Source organism: Mesocricetus auratus, unplaced genomic scaffold (assembly GCF_017639785.1).
Source record: "Mesocricetus auratus isolate SY011 unplaced genomic scaffold, BCM_Maur_2.0 Super-Scaffold_100008, whole genome shotgun sequence".
In the NCBI taxonomy this organism is placed as follows: Eukaryota; Metazoa; Chordata; class Mammalia; order Rodentia; family Cricetidae; genus Mesocricetus; species Mesocricetus auratus.
The window spans coordinates 49,629,494-49,651,198 of NW_024429192.1; the positions used below are offsets into that span (position 1 = coordinate 49,629,494).

At 38.7% G+C, this 21,705-nt stretch overlaps 1 protein-coding gene across 4 annotated transcripts in view; it reads right to left on the reverse strand.

Moving 5' to 3' along the window:
* The window catches only part of LOC101835248 (limbic system associated membrane protein), a 2,091,329-nt gene that overhangs the window by 49,413 nt on the left and 2,020,211 nt on the right, over positions 1-21,705 (reverse strand). For all 4 annotated transcript variants that reach the window (XM_040750272.1, XM_040750274.1, XM_040750273.1 and 1 more), the window contains one exon: positions 966-1,100. In XM_040750272.1, coding sequence (XP_040606206.1) covers positions 966-1,100 — 135 coding nt within the window. The remainder of the gene's footprint in view (positions 1-965; positions 1,101-21,705) is intronic.

The window sequence follows — 21,705 nt, forward strand, 5'->3', positions numbered from 1 at the left end:
ACATAGATAGATATATGTGTGTAAAGGGTATGAATATGGTGATATAATACACATACACAACTCAAATACACACAAATAGACAGGATAGATACAGACACATAGATAGGCAGACAGACAAACAGATAGAGATGGAGACAGAGAGAAAGGAAGACATGTCAGGTCATCCCTCTGTCCTGTTCATTAACCACAATTATGTTGAGTAGAAACTTGAATTTGAATGCTATAGAAGGACACTCTTAATTGAGTAAGATAAACAAATTTTCTATTCCTTTGCTGGGTGACATACATCTTATAGATCTCCTCTTACTCCCTCCTTCCACTTTGAACTACATCTAAGGAGCCTTTCATCTGACAAGTTCAAAGTATGCCCACTTACCTATGCATCTTAGTGAAATCTTCATTTCTAATGCCCAGGCTTTAGGAGAAATAGATAACCAAAATTAACTTATCAGGCATCCCTGTTAGCCATCAGGGACACACAGTATCTGACCAAATGAGCTTGAATTTGTTCCCAAGGCCAATTAGTTAAATAGCAGAGGATAAAATATAATCTTGGGGCTATTCTCTTCTGACAAACAATGCATTAAGATAAAAATTCCAGCTAAAGTAGATAGGGATTGTTGCTTTTCCCAAAGTAATATGACCTTGGTGTCCACAGACTCCTACAACAGCAACTGCCAGAAATTCGAGTGGTGTCTGATCATGTTTTCTTAATTTCACAGTCTGAATAAAAGGCAGAGGCTATTGTGAAATGTATCGCCAGTTATATTTAGAATCAGAAGAGTTGATTTATCAAATTCAGAGGCCAAGTCTTGCCCTTGGAAGTGTCCAGTGTATAAATGTGCATGCCTGACCAGAAGAACACCTGACTGAAATGCTAGGAGCTGTTGATAATGGAATCTGCAGAGATCCCTGGAAGTAGATGACTGCCCTGGACCTGGAACACCTCTGTTGTTTGTACTCACAGTTCACAGTGACCTTGACTTGTTTGACATCCGCTGAGGAGACCTCGTTGGCAGCCTTGCACTCGTATTTGCCTGACTGCTCCCTAGTGATGCCTAGGATCTCCAGATATTCTTCTTCTCCTTCAAATTCTCTTCCTGGAAAAAACCAGACAATTGCATGATTGTTTTTTTTATAAATCTAAAGCATGCTGCAGATTTCTTCTCTCCACCCCCTTTTTCATAAAGCAATAAATCAGCTCAGCTTTTTATTAATTTGACAACATGCTTTGTCCGAGGTCAACTTCTATAGCCAGAGACCCCAAGAGAAAGTCTCTTCTGAGCATGATTAAGTGGGAAGTGTTCTGAGGCAAAACAGGTAGAGGACCCAAAAAATGGGAGCTGAAAGAGAATGAAGCCAAACAAGGTCATGATGCCAGGTTACATTCCCAGAAACAGTGCTGACTCTGTCCTTTGGGGACTCTGGGGAACACACAGGTCCCTTTTCAATGTTGTCCTGAAGACAATAGTCCACAGTGCTCAAACCTTCATAACTGTCAGGTAGGGGCAGGAGACAACATGATGTACCAGAGACATACATGAAGCACTGCTATCATCCTTACACTACTAGTTATGCTCTTACATGAAAGTAGCTATTAGAAAGAGAATGACTTGCTTGTGGCAAGTGCCAGTCTTGTGATTATGTGGATCTTGTTTTCCACAAAAATCATGTGCTGGGACTGGAAAGATGGTTCAGTAGTAAAGAGAGGTCTTTCACTAAGCCTCAAGCTCAATTACCAGTATACCAATCAGCTCACACCACCTATGACTCCAGTTCCCCAGAACTCAATGCCTTCCATTGGCTTCTATAGGCACTTACATGGGTGTGCGCACATACATACAGAAAATATATCCAAGTCTTTAAAACTAAACCCTGTGCAAATGCTTGTCTTGAAGCTATGTTGTCTTTGTTTTATAGGCCCATCCAGGCTTTCAAGCCATGGTAGATGCATGAGAATGGGCAGGTGATGGTGTGCTTGGTGATAGACCATGTTACCAAGTCTGGGCAGAGGGACCTACACACCCATGGGAGGTCGCATTATGGAACAATTTACAAAATTTGATGTTTTTGTTTCTATAAAGAATAGCTAGAGAGAAAATCCTTTTAACTATCATGTGGAACCTGAGTAAATAAACTTTTTTCTGAATAGATTGAAAGAAAAAATAGGTGGGCATTAAAGGGGAAAGAGAATGTGGACAATGAGGGTGGGCAACCGAAAGAACTTAGCTAGAGCTTAGACAAACTGGTCTGTGGATTTCAGATAAATTCTACATCTCTAACCTGCCACAGCTCACAACTCCATCACCCATTGGGTTAACACAGAGCAGCTGGGAAGGGTGTTAAAACAGTGCTGCCCCCATGATGCAATCTTGCTCCTCGTCTTACTACACTAAACAGTACCAGTTAATGGCTCGGCTCAAATGCCACAAGCTGTTCCTTTCCTGAAAATCCCCTAATGACCAAATCAACATAACATCCAGCCAGCATGGACATGAATTCATTGTTTTGATATGTCGACCAAGCTTCAAGCCTACTAACTAGACTCCCAGCAGAACATAGGACCTCTTTGGTAACAGTCTATCACACAACTGTCTGGAACACTAGAAGCGTCAAATCCCTGCCAACCATCAAACTTTGATAAAACTAATCCAAACAGGGAATAGACAGTAATAATATAAAGTTTTTTGGTTTGGACTTAGTGTATACTGGATAGCACATGTTTGTACTGAAAGTGCAACATCATTGCTCTAAGATATATCTTGGGATATTATTTCCAAATGGTTAATTTCTGCCTATGTTTTCCCTTCCCCATCTTCTCACATGTAGTCAGGCAGGAACTTATACCCCAGATGTAGAATGTGGAATAAGTAGAAAGCATGAGAGGTCACTTGATTGGGTCTAAAAGAAATGATACAATATAACCAGAAGTGCTCAAATGACTACAAGAGTTCTCAGATTTTTCCCTCAACCCTCTTCCACACTCACAAACATTATTCTTAAGTGGTATGGAATCTTCAGTAGGAGAATGAGAATTGCCACAGGCTTGAGAATGGCTGAAACACTGCATTCATTTCAATTCCCACAATGTGTCAAGAAATAGGAGGAGGGTCCACGGATCTCTTCCTCACATTTTATTTTCGTAAAGAAGTTAGCCTCTTGTGGGAGAAAGATACTTTTGGCCCCATTCATTAGTTTGGCAAGAGGGAACCTCTGAGGGTAAATCTTCAAAGAATGAAATAAAATAAAGCCATATTTACCAGATTTGGGGTTTGGGATTCTTATACAACAGTGCACATGTTAATTAGTCTATTTTTTTCCTGAAAAGTAGCCACCAGATAAACTTTCAGTCTCAAGTCTGCAGAAGAACTTCCCTAATATTACCAGAAAAGGAAGGGCGAGGGGATTTTCCTTCCATGATGATACACAGGAGGGAGGCAGAATTCCTTTATACTTCCATAACAGCCTCCTCCACTCTACCGGTACCTCTAGTTCCAGAATATAACACCTGGCTAGACTGCCATCGAGTGAGAAGCTCTCATATGATAAAGTACATGAGTGTCCCTCATTCAACCAGTCTGGTACTTATCTGCAATATTGGATATGATCTCTGTATGCCCTTGTCTTTTTTCCATCTCCTTCCTTCTGGATCCACTAGTTAAAACTCAGGAGTTTCTGGCATTCTTGCTATTATATTCTGCCTAATCCCCCAAGAGGGCTACCTGTAACACACTATATCTATGACTTCACTTGAGAATTTCTCGTTTGTTCAGAGTAATAGGACAGGAAGCATAGGTCTTCTATTGCTAGAAATCAAATGTTCCAGTTCCAGATTGTAAGCCTCCTAGGATGTCTCTTACTCATAGCATCCCAGTGAACTTGCCTGAGGTTTGCCATAGATTAGGAAGTCGATAAATGTTTAGTGAGATAGCTTGACACAGGTTTAATAGCTGGCCCTTCACCAGTTTGAATGTTGAAACTCAATGTACAGAGGGATGCAATTTGGAAGTACAGTCTTGGGGAGATGATAAAGCATGAGAATGGGCCCTCATAAGGATACAACAGCAAATGGCTTTCTATGAACAAGTAAATGAGCCCTCACCAGGCAATGTATATGCAGGCACACTGATCTTGGATTCCCCAACCTCCACAACTGTGAGAAACAAGCTCCTGATGTTTATACACACCTATAGGTTTTAATTATAGCTGTCCTGATGGGCTGGAGCACAACTGAAGAGAATTAAGCAAGAGAAGCAGGTACTAGAGATGCTTACAACACCTCATACAGCTTAAGAGAATGGAGCCAAGTGTGGAAGCCATCATAAAAATTCATTTCTTTTTCATGATCCTAATAGAGTACCATTTTGCTGGTGTGCAGAGTAAAGGCTGCTGTTAAAGGTTGGACAGGGGCATTGCCTGTTATAACCTGAGGATGCAAATGCTATGGGGAGTCATTGCTTCAGCAACCAGCTGAAGCCCTGCAGACACAAACCTGACAAGATGCTGTTCCTTTTGTCTCAGCAACTGCAATTCTTTCTTTTAAAACATGCAATAAACCACATGAATTGTGAACCAGGAAATGCTAAAGTGCAACTCATAGTCTCCTGTGCTTTTTCTTTTACTTGATGCGTTTCTCCCCATGGAGGCATGGATTCTCTCAGTCACCCTGTCTAGCTGCTTTCCACTCAAGGCACTCAAGGATTCCATCACCATTTCCTGTCCTTTCAAAAACTTCTTGGGCAGAAAATGGCCCATAACCTGCCATTTAAGTTGTATGGAGAACTTGCCCAGTAACTACAATTTAGATCTTTCCATCATTCCAATCTTTTACTGTCTGCCCTGTATAAACTTTGCTCAAAATGCCAATTTCAACATTTTTGTATTTTAAACATCTCAATCACTTTGCTCACTCTGATGGGTGTTATGTTTATTCTGGTGTCTGGTGTTTGTTTTAAATCACCCTTTGCTTAGTGTAATTTTGTGTCTTCTGGCAGTAATAATTCAGCTACAGGCCAAATAATTCCTTGTCTTCTTCGGTGTCCCTACCTTTCACACTCTTGCACTCAATTATCCTGCTCCCCTTTAGTCTCTGTTTATTCAAGTTGTGCATTATTAGTTCCTTTAATATGTCTTCATGAGTCGGAGAAGAGCCCAGAGCTAATGGCAAGAGGGAAGCATTCTCTTTGGTGTTCCCCAGTGTGGGGGCAAAGCAGCTAGAAATAACACCTATTAGAGTATACCAGGTGCTGTGCTGAGGACAATATCTGCTTTGGTGAAATTGAGTTTACAAAGTCAACTAGTCCTTGTAAAGAAAAAGTCATTTGCAACTAAGTACATTTCTATGAAGCTACTTTGTCTTTTCCTCTTTCTTTCTTCTCCCTCTTCCCTTCTTCCCTATTTTCTCACTCTTTATCCTCCCCATCCCCCACATACAGAGAGAGAGAGACAGAGACAGAGAGACAGAGAGACAGAGAGAGACAGAAAGAGGCAGAGAGACAGAGACAGAGAGACACAGACCCAGAGAGACAGGAGGTTGGGAGAGTTATTAAATCGAATCCTAACATGGAAATTTACTAGCCTTCTAATATTTATTCAGTAATATTTTTAATTTTTTCCTAGGATATGACAAATTTTCTTCCATTTGACATAAAACAGTACATTTTAAAGGTCTTCTATCTTATTACTCATTAAAGATCAGTTATTCTTTTTGCTTTATTTGAGATTCAAGAAGTGCATTTCATGAAACTTGATAAATGTGTTTTGTGGGTTTAACAATGCAGAACTCAGAGGCCTCTTGTCTGTTTAGAAATAGACTAATCATTTCTGTCTGTGCTTCAAGAAGAGTTTTAAAATAACTCAGTGGATCAGTCTTCCCTTAAGGGAAAGATGTGTTGGAAATGGCACTCTCTTTACTGACCTAAATTTGAATACTTACATATAAGTGGCTGTAAACACATTAGGTATAAACACAAGCACACAGAGATTAACGAAAGGCAAGGAACTAAAGTTTATCTTGCTGGTATGTGTATATGTGTGTTTAATGAGTCTGTGTTTGGAGATGAGAGCAAAGACAGCAGAGACTAGCTCTTGAATTTATACACACACAGAAAAAGAAAAAGTATCACAAGACAATGATGACATTTGAAGTTTCCTGGGTGAACTTCAAATGCTGTAAAAAGTATCTGTCCTTACTGATATTTGTATGTATGTATTTGTATTTGCATATATATATATGTGTGTGTGTGTGTATCTGAGGGCATGCTTATATATTCCTATTTTTGCATCTTCTCTACATTTCTACACAAAAATTTTAAGAAAAGGAAGAGGGAATGAACACAATAAATAGACAGGATGCCTGCACTGGGGTTTTGCTGATTCTCCAGTGTGTTTCTCTCTGGAATCTTTGAAGTTTTTGTTTCTCAGCTTCATATTCCATTTGAAAGACCCTTTGGTATTTGACAGTTGTTACCGTAAGGTGGAAACCACTTGTCATCCACACTTTTCAACTTGGAAAGGGAATGGTGAGTGATTGAAGGAAGCAGCAATCATAAGCGAACAAGGAACAGGGTGGTGCACTGAAGGCAATGAAGAAAAACCAGCAACCACATGGAAGGAATGCATTCAAGATGATTCTGAGCAAATGTTCGACAATAGAGGGAAGAAGGACGAGGCTCTCTTGAGACACATTTGACCATTAAGATGTTTGAATTTCGTGGACTAGAACTAATGCTTCTTATCTGAATAGCAGAACACAACAGTGGGATATGCAAACTGGCTTCATGCCTCCTGCGTCTCCCTGGAGTGTAGTCAGAAACTGGTGACAAGCATAGAGCCAGGAGACAACCACAACTGGCTTTGGCTCAGTGAATGAACGTGGGCCAAATAAGAACACCCCAGCATTTTTCCTCTGGCATCTGAAGAGATCAAATTCATTACTATTTGCACTTTTGCTTTCACACACAGTTATCAGCTGGCTGACATTGTTTAAGCTCAGCATCCCAGTTGACATCACTATCCACACATCCTTTCCACTCCTGGGACTTGAAATTCTTTACTGTATGCACACTGGTATACTAAAATTGGTACCTGGCATTAGAATATAGGTCATCTATATTTAACTCTCTATGGGGTTTATGTTGAGAATTGCTATGGCTATATCATGTACCCCATCTTGTGCATTATATTCTGTAGGAATAGTTGATATTGCCTAATGTACCTGTCAGGGAGCAACAAAATGTTGAAACCTATTGAATACACACATGCACTCTTCAAACTGAATTAAATGTAAAATCAAAGACACTAATGAGACATAGGATGCATGAAACTGTATGTAGGACTACATATAACATACAGCATGTGCAAGACACAATGACCATGGCAACTCTTATAAGGAAAACATTGGGGCTGGCTTATAATTTCAGAGGTTTAGTCCATTATTATCATGGTGGGAAGCATGGCAGCATGCAGTTAGGCAGACATGGTGCTAGAGAAGGAGATGAGAGTTCTACATCTGGACCTGAAGGCATCAGGAAGTGAATGCCACACTGGGTGTGGCTTCAGTCTCTGAGACCTCAAAGCCCACTCCATAGTGACACACCTCCTTGAACAAGGCCACACCTCCTAATAGTGCCACTCCCTATGGACTTATGGGAGCCATTTTCATTGAAATCACCACAGAGGTTAATAACTTCCTGAGTACAAATACAGTTGGCATCACATGGGAAATAAAGCAAGAATGCTTATAGTGGACTGGGATGTTTTATATCATTGATGTGGTTAGTGTTGAGTCAGGTCTTCTTGGGACATTCTGTGGAGTGGAGTATCTTCCACCAGTACTAGAAAACCACAGACTGCTGTGAGATTCTGGATAAATGTGGATTTAAATACTTAGTTTATATACATGGCAATGGAAACTAGTGGAAAATGGGATGCTTAACACTTGTCTGATGGACTGTAGCTGTGGTTTGTATGTGGTTTGAGTAAGCCCCTTAAGGAATCGCATGTTAGAAAACTTGGTCTCCAGTGTAAACATTAGGTGCTGGAAACTGTAAAAGATGTGGTTTACTGGGAGGCAATTGAGCCATTGGAGCCCTGTCCCTGGAAGAGATTTCTTCCAGCATCCTGGTTAGGTTTTTAAGGAACATTGTTGTAAGAGAGCAAGCTTCACTCCCTCTCTTATCACATGATCTCCCTTTTGTGCCTGTTTTCCCATGATGCTATATGGTCTGATATAATCAGGGAGCTTTTGTAATAGCGTTGAAGGAAGGGTTGTTTGGATTTTGCTCTCCATAACAGTGGAAAATGGGCTAATACAAACTTTACATCATAAAGCAACTTTGCCATCCTACCTCAGCTTCATCATTAAGAATTCAGGACAGAAGAAGCAAATAGTTAAAACTGAATAAAAAAGGAAAAAGTAGAAGAGTCCTTTAGGACTATAATAGAAGTAAGAATTCCTGCAGATGCCGATTGTGTGCAAGATTACTTTGTAATAGGGGGGGTGAGGCGAAGATTTGAATTGCTGGACAGAGGCAGCAACAACCAAGATCTTTTACCATTGTCATCAAAACTGCAGGGGTAATACTCGACCTGTTATTAGCGATTCTACCATGACTGAGGATTAAATATCAAGAGAGATGAGAGCAGCAGTTGCTGTTTTCAAGAGTCACATAAATCAATTGGCATTTTGTAAGCGAGTGTGTTAAACCCAGCAGGCAACTGCACTGTGGAAACTCAGCTAGGTAGAGTACTGGAGCTGGCCTAAGAAGCTTTTGGAATATAATTAAAGCAAAGCAAAACACGGCTACCCTCTCTGGCCCCTCCATTCTTTCTTTACATGTCCAGATGCTGAAATTTCTCATCTGGGTTCACCCCTAAGTCCCAGTCTCTTTTCTGGGATAGACTCATTGCTGAATGAGGCATTTGATTTAATTTAGAGAACTGTTCTTGCTTAATGTCAACACACAGGCAATGAAAAATGGAGATGAAGGAGGGGAATAGAGCAGAAAAGAAAATGTCTAAGCATGTACTAAGAGGCGCTTTTATTGTATTTCCAGTTAACATAAACAGGATGACTTTGGTAAGGCTCAGGGGTCACTGTAACAATAATGAGGGGTCTGGTAATTATACAAACATGTATAAGTTGGAATTGCCTTAGCCAGCAACATTCATTTGGGGTTGCAGGCCTCTGCTTACCGATGCCCTTCAATCTCTTCCTGGGATTTATAACCTTTCTGTGCAGCAGGTTGACTGTCGTTGGGGAGGAGCCTCAGGAGCATACCTCTAAGCCAAGTGGGAGCAAAGAGGAGAGCTCCTGCCTGCTCTTAAAAGCAGTTGATCACCCAGGCTGGGCCAAGGCACTAAGGAAGGCTGTGAGGCCATTGGGCCAAAGCCTAATAGGAAAACAGCAGCGATTTGTCTCCACTGCTATTTATGTTTCAAGTGCTGGACAGGCTGTCAGTGCAAGTGGGGTCTCTAAATTTACCACCTTTCAGGTTACTGCTGCAGTCTCTGGCTTGACAAGTCACTTCATTTAAAAAGCGTAGAGTGGGGATATTTCTTTTCCTTCTTTTTAAATAAAAACAAAGAGAGAAAAAAGGCCACGGGAGGTTTCGATGGTTGAAATGAAGGAAGTGAACGAGACGTTCTCAGCCTGACACATAGATATTGGAAGAAGGTGGCAGCACTTACAAGCTTCTCTCTAATTAAATTGGCATGGGAGGAAGGAGCCAAAGTTGTCGGTTCCACTCATCTGTGGGCTGGGTGATGTTTTACTGAGGGAGAGGGATAATGTGGTTATCTGCTGGATTTCATACTTAAAGGCCATTCTAAACAATGGGTTACGAACCAGGAACAAACTACCTACTGCTTTGACACTTCACTCTACCTATAATTTCTTTTCTGAGGGCTTTAAATTCTGAAAAAAATAACTATAAACAGAAAGAAGAAATTAACTATCTAAAGAGTAAATGGGATAGAGATGGGTTATCTTGGAATGTTGAATAAGTGTAACAATTGAAAATAGAATAAAAAGGCCTAAATAGTTACACGTGGATTTGAAAGTTGTTTGTGGATGGGATATCAGCACAGCTTCCTAGCATGAGTAGTCATCAATAAATGTCTACTGTTACCATGCACCTATCAATCACTGAATCAGGAAGTGCAGTAACAGGGGAATACTCCATTTATAGCTCTCATGGAACTTTCATTCTCTTCTGGGTAGATGCGATCAAAAGACTCAGGAAAGCCCTGGCTTCACTTCACATGTAAAGGATATGATTGGCGTGGTGGCTTAGATCTGTAATCCCAGCAACTGGATGGCTGGGGCAGTTGGATCACCACACATTTGAGACCAGCTACACACAGTGCCCTGCATAATTTGGGTTAAAGAATGAGGCCCTGTCTCAAAAACAGAAGATCAGAGCAATAGAAAACAAAGGAAATGGATTAGAAGCTTTGAAAGCAATACATGAACTTTAATATTTTAAAGACTGAATCATATTTTAAATGCTTCTGTTTACAACCCAAACTCTTACCTGATTCTTCCTATTTTATTCTGTTCTGTATTATTTTATGCCCTTTTTAAATCCCTGTGTCTCTATGTGACCATTTTAATTTTCATACTTTATAATGCGTTTTCATTGCTGATTTGAACAGTCACTTCTCAGCATTTTCCTGATTGTTTCCACATATATTATTTTATATGTCAAAAATAAATATTTGGTAATTTATATTTGTTTATGATCAGTTTGAAAACTAAGGCAGAGAGACTTTTGTTTTCTGGTTTTGCAGTCTTGATTCTTTCCATTTAGCAACAAGCTATCATATTCACACCATATTTATTCATCAATAAGCTAGTCTTTCCAAGTCCTAAAAATGTTGTGTTAAGTTTATTTTGATATTTTTATTTTTGGGTAATAGGGTCACCACTGCTGGTATGTAATTGATTAGTCCAACTTACAAAAATCAGTGTATTGTAATTGGTAAGATTATAATTGGTAACTGAGCTGTACCCAAAAGCTCTTGAGTTGAAGCCATTGTTCTCAGTAATGTTCAGATGTGGGCTTTGGAGAGGAATCAGATTGTGAAAACTCTGACTTCTATTATTGCATTCATCTATGAACCCATGGAATCAGAGCTTTCTGGGCTCTGCCTTGTGAATAAGAGTCTTAGAAATGGGACCAGATGTAGGAGATGGGTCACCAAGGCTAGTACCTTGAGGGATTTGCTTGCTTCCTAACCACTTCCTCTTGTTGTGCTTTGGGCACCAAACAAGTTAAAGGTCTTTGTCCCACCACAACCCATTCTTTTCCTTGCCGTGGCGCCAACACAGTGAAGCCAAATAATCATAAGCTGAAATTCCTGAAACTGAGCACCAACATTAATCTTTGCTCCTTCCACATTTGTTCCATCAGTCATTTTGTAACAGCAACAGTAACTAAGATAATATAGATAACCATGCATTAGATTGTCTCCTTATATCTTTGTGGAAATTACTTTGAAACAACAGGTTATTCTATTTGAAACAACAACAACAAAAGTATCTCCCATTTTATGCACCAAACCACATTCAGATGAGTTAAAGGCCACAAAATTATAAAGAATCTATAAGTATATTAAAAGAAAATTCAAATCAATAACTTGATAAAACTGAATAAGATAATATCTAAGTAAGGCGTGAAATAAAAGGCCATAAGATAAACTTATTATTTGACCACATAAAATGTAAAGATTTCTTCATAATATGAAACCTTCATCAAGAAATATACAGTTGAGAGGATGAAGAACAGATTTGTGGCATATATGACCTAACAGGGTCACATTACTTATAGAATTGAAATCTCAACCTCAGAAGGGTGTCTTGACATTTTTTGGGGAAGAGTTTGGCCACATCTATTCCAACTGTACATGTGTTTATGTACCAGTGGTTCCAGAGTGTGGAGTGATGTTCAGAGCACCAAAAGCACCTACATTCTTAGGAGATACACAGCCTGCTTTACATCCATATAATGGGACAGCATACAGCAAAAATGACATCTGTAAAAGCAGCAAGAATAATTCCTCAAATGTCATATGAAAGAAATAAAGTAGCAGACAATCTGAAAGTCATCATATGGAAATTATACACAAGGAAATTAATCTCTGTTTTTCTTTAGATGAAGTTGACAAAGACAGAAAACAAGATAAGGCAGGGATCTTCACAAAGTATTTACCATTGCCATGCCTCGTGTTTGCTAAGTGCTTGCTTTGTGTTCTTGTTTGTGCAGTTTAGTTTATATACAGTTTAATTCATGCAATATGTAATACTTGCTACCTATTTATAAGAATTGTACATTGATAATAGGATATTAAATATAATATATTCTTTATACTTACAAATTCATGTACACACAAAAACAAGTATCTTCATATACATAATTGTTGACACACTTTAAATGTGAAGAATGATTACGTAGTGTTGCCAACAGTCTTTCTTGTAGACCATGGAATTGTAAGTGGCAGAAGCCTGTGGCTAGAAACTTTATATTTATGCTACAACACACTGCTTACATTTTCAGCATGGATCATGTATTACTCTTATAGTAAAGCACTATTAAAACTCGAATTGATTTTAAAATTTCAGTATGAGGAAAGCATTACTCCCTCTTGTGGGTGTATCTTAAGGGTAAGTTTTTTAAAAGAAAGGAAGGAAGAAAGGAAAGGAGGAAGGAAGGAAGGAAGGAAGGAAGGAAGAAAGAAAGAAAGAAAGAAAGAAAGAAAGAAAGAAAGAAAGAAAGAAAGAAAGAAAGAAAAGAAGGAAGGAAGGAAGGAAGAAAAAGATTCTGAGATGCTTCAATTTCTGGCATAATGGAAGAGATATTAATAGGCAAATAAGACAGCAATTCCAATGACAGGAGAATAGTAACAAAAACACAAAACACAAAAACCCAGTATTATATGAAAAAAGAACCTCAGGATTACAAGAAACAAGACCAACTTTCAATTCCCCAGTTGAGTGGACAGGAAGAAACTTCGATATATGCCCTATACATGTGCATGACTCTCTAATTTACCTCATACACTGTCCAGCCATAGGTATGAAGGAACCACACCTTACATCCCCATCCAATCAGATCCAAGCAGCGAGAGCCAAGTTTGATTGACTGTGAGAAGCTTTTCTCCACTCTGAGAGGGAGTTTGTGTCTTGAAGGTGGCCGTGCTTGTATGCACACTCACATGAATTCTGCCTCACTCCATCGCATCATTTTGCAAAGTTCTTGCTACTGATCGGCAAATTTCATTTGTTTCACCAGAAAGGGCTAAAACATGAACCTCACCTATCATCTTTTGTCAGGATCACTATCACCTTTTCTCTGAGTCTTGTATTTCTATTAGTAATTAGTAGCTGAATAACCTTAGGCAGAAATTTCTGAACCTGTCACAATGATGCCCCTTTCAATCTGAATGTTTGGAGGAAGATTCAATCTGAGTTTCCTTAATGATACAAATGGTGTTAGCGTGCAGGCACACCTTGGCTCCACCCTTCCGTGCATGGCGCAGAGGTCCCTTTAAGAGACAAGCTCTGCCTACTCCAGCTCCATTGTTGCCTTCTTTGCTTCTCTAGCTCTTTATCCTCCCCTCTCTATTTGTCTTTCTTTCTCTCTCCCTTCTCTTCCTTCCCTTTCCCTACTCTGTTCTCTGCCCCCAATAAACTTCCCACATAAGTTCTGCCTGGATGGCACATTTGTCTCTCACCCGCCATGAGATGTGCCAAGGTCCCCTAGCTCTACACAGCATAACAGTGAGTCTTATAGGAAATAGAAGGAGGTGTGAGCAGGATGTAGATATAATTCACCCTTGCCGTAATTAATTCTTTCCTTTTGTATATTCCCATTTTTCTTTTATATTCCAGAAAAACAAAGTTTATCGCCTGAGTCATTGGGAACCCGGAACTTCCCTATTGGCTTAGTACCTCTTCCTTCAGCAGGTGATGCTGATTGGCATAAATCACAGAATTGTTTCCTCATGCAAATACAATGAATAGAGTCTATATGAAGACCTTTCAAAGTTGGAGAGCTCAGGTGGTTAACTAGCACCTGCCATAGGATTGTATTGGGCTCATAATTTTTTCTTATTATATAGCATTGCATGCAAGCATTTAAATACACTCAAACATTTATATATGTATATATATAGACATATAGATAGATATAGATATAGATATCAGAGGAAAAAATGCTTTTGTGTGACTTCTCAGTCCCATGCTAAAGCCATTCATCTCAGTCTGGGTAGGTGACCAGTCAGTCCGCTTGGAAGTTTGCAGCCTCACCTTGTATCCCCTTCCTTTCATGGGGAACCTCACTGCAGCCACACAGATTTAAGTGTTCAGACATTCCACTGATAATGGGTTTCATTCTAGAGATGGCCATCTGCTTGTTTAAGACAGTTGGTAATTACAAAACCTATCTCCTCGGGTATTGCTCTCCATTTATTTAAGAGTCTCCGGGTTCTATCCAAGGATCACATATTTGGAATGCAAGCCATTTGGACAATTATCCTAGCACTTCCTAGAAACAGCTTCACTGAAGTGAGACCACAGCTTCTCTATAAAGACGATGAAAAACATTACCCTCTTGAACACATTTTCTATGAATTTCATAAACTTCAATCCAGTATCTTTTCTAGTGCCTTATTTAGTAGCTCATATTAAAAGACTGTTTCAGATGGTTCCAGAGAGAAATAAAATTACTCTCTTCAAATGATATTTTGAACTATAATTAATTTTTAAAATTAAAAATAGCTATTAAATTTTTTCTTTTACTTTCACTTTAGAGACATTATGTAAGTTTATTGTCCAGATTGCAAGCACATGGTTAGTGTATCTTGGGTTCCTGTCAAGCATGTGTTTTCCTGTGTTTCCTACATGGGAATCTCATGTATAGTTGCTTCTACACAGACATTATTGGGCCCTTCACAGATGTACTCAGAGTCTCTGGGGTGGGCCCAGAATCCTTGGGATTCTAACCATATAGGTGATTCTCATATAGGTACAATCTGTTTCATCTTAGTGTCTGAGATCTAGATTAGCATCTGACTTTTTTCCCTCCAAAGAGTCAGACTGTCCTGGGGTCAAGAATCAATTTTATTTTTTTGGCCAGGGAATTTGAAGGAGGGAAAATTATGAAAGAAACAAATCTTTTTTTTTTTATTGAATTCAATTCCCTTTCCTGAACTACCAATTCAGTTTCCATTTGTTGGGTACAACTGTGTATCTCACAGACTGCTGCCACATGTTCATTTATCTATAAAGTTATTTTTGTTCTTTCTTGACAAATGAAGAAAATGAAGTTCAGGAAAGAAGGAACTTGCTGGATGTCACACAGTTAGAAAGGTCTTTTTTTAATCCACTATACAATGTTGTCGACATCTTAGCTCTGTTTTTGTAATTGATCTCCATCTTGCTTCCTTGTTCTAGGTATTAGGTGCTTGACAAAATCCAGTGCTGTGTTCTGTCATGCCTGGAACTCAAAATACATCCACATCTCAACGCACAACCGTTGGTTGCTCTTTACTTTCTTCTCTATACCGTGATTCTTTTTGTCTTGAATGGTATGACTAGGAGACTCTCATGTCACAGAAATCATGGCAAATAGGCTATTTATATACAAAATAGGACCAAAAGTACACATTCACTTTTTGTGCCCCATTATACATAAGTTTCATTCAATAATTACCTTTGATGGGTAGATATGCTGTTAGCTAACTTAGAAAATGACAGAGATAGTTGCTGAACTTCTCAGCTGTTGGAAGATCTCAGAGCAAATTAATTTGTAAACAGATGAGTGTTTCAAGGTTTCTTTAGATCATGTCATATAGGATTCAGAACTGACCGATCTGCATCTTGTACTCCAGATATATGGTTACCGAGATTACCTGTGGCCAGCCTGGCTATAGGCGGCAAAGCAGAAGCTGTTTGTGTGGAGAGACTTGACAGAATGCCAGGCAGGATAAATTGCCTCACAGATATCAATCTTTAAAGCTTAATTATTTTCCATTAAGACTCCTTTTGCAATGCAAATATTAATGCAAGTAGTTGTACCTTTTATCATCAATGTCTTAATTCTCAATTAACAGCTAAGGGATTTCTCGGCCTTCAGGCAATCAGGGTGGATACTTGTGGAATGGGTTCTGGGGAACTAGGAAGAGTAGAATGAAAAGAGACTCTGCTGGCAGGAAGGGAAGGTCACAGATTCAGATATTACATTTTAAATAACTTATATAAAGATTTGGCGTAACCTAAAAAATCATTATTACCAATGAGTTAGGATATGAAATTATATGCAGGAATAGGTAAAAGGCCATTACCCATAATGTATGCATATATATCATAATATATATGTGTATATATATCATAACATGTATATCAGCCTTGCAATCAGTATAAGGCACACTAAAAGGTTTTGCGTTCATCTAAAGTAACACAGTATATTTTTAAACTTGCTGATACATAGGTTGATGAGGACAATAATGAACCAGTTTGTCAGACAATAATTGGGAAAGTTCCAAGCAGGAGGTCTTGGAATACACTGAATAGATTGTCAGACTTTCAAATCTTCTCATTCTTTGTTTCCTTGTGTAGTAATTTAAAATAGGTTGGTTTCCAGAAGGCTGAGTGTAATTATAATAATAGTTCAACTTCATATGCTTATGTGAATTCAGGTTTCTGGTCAAAGCTTTAGAGTTTCTAGGTGAATGAACTAAAGCACCTTAAATCATCCCTTTTCAGTAGATGACATTATCTCAAGGGAAACTTAGCAGTCCACTCAAGCAACAATGCCTAACCTGATGTGTGGTGGGGCAAGAGGAGTCTCAGGAAGGATGTGAAACTGGGACAGGGAAAGGAAGAGGTCCTGAAGGTCATATGAGATTATAGAATGAAGCATGAGCATGAGATGACATGGGAAGAATGACAGCTGGGAAAAATGCTAAGGTCTAGAGTCACATATCCCTCCAGAAAAGTAGGTGAACCAAGCACACAAGCCTGAGAAGTTTGCTCAGATTGGCTGATCCTAAACTGTAGGTACAGAACATGTTTTGTGAATATTTTTGACATGCCATGCAATACATGAGACATGAGCTACATTTAGTTGACACTCAAAAGCTCCAATTTCACATCGACTTGGACCATACAATATAATATAATATAATATAATATAATATGCTTCACTTTTTTAAGAGCTGGAGACTCTAAACATGTTTTGAGAACTTAAAAACAAATACTAATGGTCCTGATACACAGTTCCAAATAGTAGAAGGACTTCAGATTCAGCAGGGAGCAACTTATGAATGTTCTTATGCACATCAGTGATCAGAAATATTCTTCCTTCTCATGCTCAATGCCTATCTGACACTGTGACTACTTGCAGCAACAGTATGTGCTATCAAAAACAAAGGCTACTTGTTCTTGCTATGGAGATGGGGGTTTTGGCTACATATTAACCCCATGTGTGTAAAATGTGCTGAGGTAAAGTTGATGAAAAGTATACGACTGAATTTAGGTCAGAGGAATGAGTAATTATTCAATATTGTAACAGAAGCATATTTTTCTATGAAGATGAAGAAATTTGAGAGAAATTGAAAATGAGGTTGGAGAGCCAGCTACATGGCTCAGTAGGTAAAGGCACTCATGCTAAGCTAAGGCCCATCCCCAGTACTTCCACGTTGAAAAGAGTGAACCAGTCCCAGGAGTTAATAATCCTCTGCCCTCAATGTATGTGACATGGCATTTGCATGGACAAGCATGCACACAAACACACACAGCAAGCAAACAAATAAAGGCAAAAATAAATGGAATAAGTAAGTTTTGATTGAATAAAACTTAAGTAATTTTAACCAAATTGTACAGATTTCATCTGCATTTCCCTCTCTAAAGATGTTTTTATTATTTAAAGATATTTTATTATTATATAATTGTGTACCTAGTATATAATGTAGTTTGGTACTTTGGATTATTTAACTTCCATTATCCTCTTTCAGCTTCTTCATCCTTCCATTGAACTCTTCTGCCCTATAAACCTCCATTTTCTGAAAAACATATCACTGAATTTCTAAGATGGCAAGCCAGGATAAAGATGATAGATATAATACAAGGTAAAGAAATTTTATTATGTCACTTTGTGTTTAGCCTACATTAGATTATGAGATTTTCAGAAAAATCAGAAAAAAATGGCACAAGTACCAAAACTTAAGATTATATAAAATTTTTGTTAATGATTTAACCCCCCTGCCAAAAGTCAGGAAAAGAATAGCAATATTCCATTTATGCTGTTAATATTCATTTTTAGGAAGAACAGCAAGTCTTTCCACATGATTTGACAAATATTCAAAGAGATGCCAGTAGTACAAACCAAAACAATTTCTCTCCAGGTATAAACCTAAATTACACAATTTAGAGAGATATAAAGAGCATGGCCCCTGCTGATAGCTGCCACTGTCCAAAGATCAATAGCCATCAGTAAAAAGTCAAATACCATCAGATTACCTGATATCCTTTATATCGTTTATAAAGAGCTGGACACACACACACCCGTGCATGCTTGGCAAGTGCTCTATCATTGAACTACATCCCCAGCCACAGATTTCTAGTATGAACTAAAACCTAGGGTTGCTGGTCAAATGTGATTACATGAAGACACACACACACACACACACACACACACACACACACACACTCACGTTTACTGACATTGCTATTTATTATTTTCCAAATTTGAGTTTCAACTTGAATAGAGCTGCAGAGGAGGGATGGGCAATCTGACTTGTGGCCTGATTGCACACAGTTCATAGCTAATAATAGCTTTATACTTACGAATGAGTCGAAATTACAAAAGGAATATTATATGAAATGAAACAAAATTCCAATTCAAGCATTGTCAAACAGCATTCATAAGGACATATGCATAAGCATTTACTTAGCTGTTTTCTGTCTCAGCAAGATCCTAGCTGCAAGAGATTCTAAGACCGACAAAGGTGAGAATGTTTGTTTTTGGTGGGTGCCCTATAGAAAATGTTTGTTTTTCTCTTACATATAGAGACACACGGGAACACACATATAATGAACTATAGCTTCCGTTGGGCTGTTGTATTTCCCAGTTTTCAAACTCAGGAGTATAGTAGGTGATATAAAAGCAATGTTCTATTAGCTCAGCTTGCTACACTTTGAAATAATTCAATGCCTCTCTGTTCATTTATATTTTAAAATCATTATAAATACCTTTCAAAGCTGTGGGTCAGAAGCTAGGAAGCCTATCTGGTGAATTTCATGCACAGATGCTCCCAGGTCTAGATGCAGAAGTATGGCTGGTGGTGATGGTAAGAACCTCCATGTTACCACTCTAGTGGGGATTCCCCCCATTATGGTCTACAATAGAGCTTTGCAGGGACAGCCCAGTTCTTCACTTCTGTTTCCCTGCCATCTAAACCAACCATGCTTTAAAGAAGTCTTTCAAAGTTCTGGCTGAGCATATGAACTAAACTATTTTATCTTGCATCCTGGGATTTTCTGGGGAAGAGATCACTGCACTTGCTGTGGAGTGGCGTTATTCTCAGGAAAAACACAGTCAAAGTTAGAATCAGACTAACAGCTTTACACTTGTTTTTTTTCTAAAGCAGCTGAAAAGGCCCCAGGCATTCCTTTGCCTGCTAGAGAATCATTGATCACAAATCTGTAAGGTAGGCAGTGCTTTGGGTTCCCATGGCAGAGAAAAGCCACTATGTGAAATCACATATAAATGGCCAATAAGATGGGCAAGAAACATGTAAGAGTCAGCCACTCAACTTTCAAATTAAGAAATTAGAAATTATATTTCCAATAATTGAGTTATTTTCCCTCAGAGAACAGTATTAACCCACATTCACAGTATACTTTTTCCTTATACTTGCTGCCCAGGAGTTCCTAAAATTGATGGACTGGAGAAGAAATGATGTGGCATTCTCATTGAGACTAACAGCTTGACCTAGCACATGGCTCAGACCTGAAAGTTCACTTCTGTGCTTATAAGTGGAACCGCAGTCTCTACTTTTAAAATAAAGTCCATAATCTGCTATGAACTGATTTTATTTTTGTGCAGGGTGAGATATAGATTTATTTTAACACTTATGTAGATGGATATCCACTTTTGCCAGCACCATTTGGTAAACAGGTTCCCCCACCCACTCATGTATGGGCTTGACACCTTTGCTAAAAATTAGGCAGCCTTCAATGTGTGTGTGTTTATTCCTGGGTCCTCTATTAAGTGCCATTGCTTTATAATTATTTTTTGGTGCCAGTACTATACTGTTTTTGTAATGAAGGTGTAAAGTATCATTTGAGATTTGATAATGTGACACCTCTCAGGACTGGGCAGATTCAGTGCTGAATTCTACCAAACTTTCAAGAAAACCAAACACTTCTCAAACTGTTCCACAAAAGGGAAGGGGGTAATTTAACCTATACAATTGGAATTACCTTAATAGTAAAACTTAATAAAGCTGTTACAAAGAAAAAGAAAACATAGCCGAATTTCCCTGATGAATATAGATTCAAAAATTCTAAACAAATTACCTGTAAACTGAGTTCAAGTACACATTAAGAGACATACATGGTCCCCCAGTGAAGCAGAAAGGGACAAGAGCCCCTGAACAAATTGGGAGCATGGGGGAGGAGGGATGGGAGGCAGGACAAATTTTAGCATTTTTTTTAGTTCAAAATGGGTCATAAAGGAGTGACGACTACTCATAATGCCAGCAGTACATTTGGACTGGTAGCCAACAATAAACTTACAGAGCAGTGGCGCTCCAAGAGATTTCAAAAAGGGAAGCAGAGCTTTAAAGTTGAGAAGAATCGTGGCAGGCCACCAGATATTGACAATGACCAATTGAAAGCAGTTGTTTTCTTAAAACTAGATGAGAAGGTACTAAAGAGCTCAACGTAAATTAGTCAATGGTCATTCAGCATTTGAAGCAGATTAAGTATGTTAAAAGCTTGATGAGTGGGTGACCATTGAGCTGACCAAATGCTTTTAAAAATTGTCATTTTGAACTGTCACCTTCCCCTATCGATGCAACAACAAGACAATTCTTCAGCAGACTGTTATATGCTATGGATTGTAGATCACAATTGGAGATGAACTTCTCAGTAGTGGAACTCCAAACCATGTCCCAAAGCCAAACTTACACAGAGGTCCCAGTCACTGCCTGGTGGCCTGCTGACACGTTGATCCAGTACAGCTTTCTGAACTCTAGTAAAGCCATTACATCTGAGATATATGCTCAGCAATTTGATGAGAAGCACCAACATCCACAACCTGCAAGTGATGCTGGTCAATAAAACAGACCCCCTTTTTCCATAAAAATGCCAAACTATATGCTTATGACCAATAATTACAAGTTACAAAGGCCATGCTTGAAAGTTTTGCTTAATCAATGATACTCACCTGAACTTTTGCTAATAAATTGCCATTACCATTTCCATGGAAAAGCTTTCCAAGTGTTGGTCAGATCAAGAACCATTTTTGTTTTACAGGAATATATAACTTATTTCATATTGGTAAAAATGTGTTGGTTGTAATTATTCCTATGCTGATTAGGAAAGATGTGTTTCAATGTAACTATGGTGATTTAAAATGAAGACTCTGAAGCCACAATTCCTTTTGCATCAATCTAATACATATGGCATAGCTACAACCA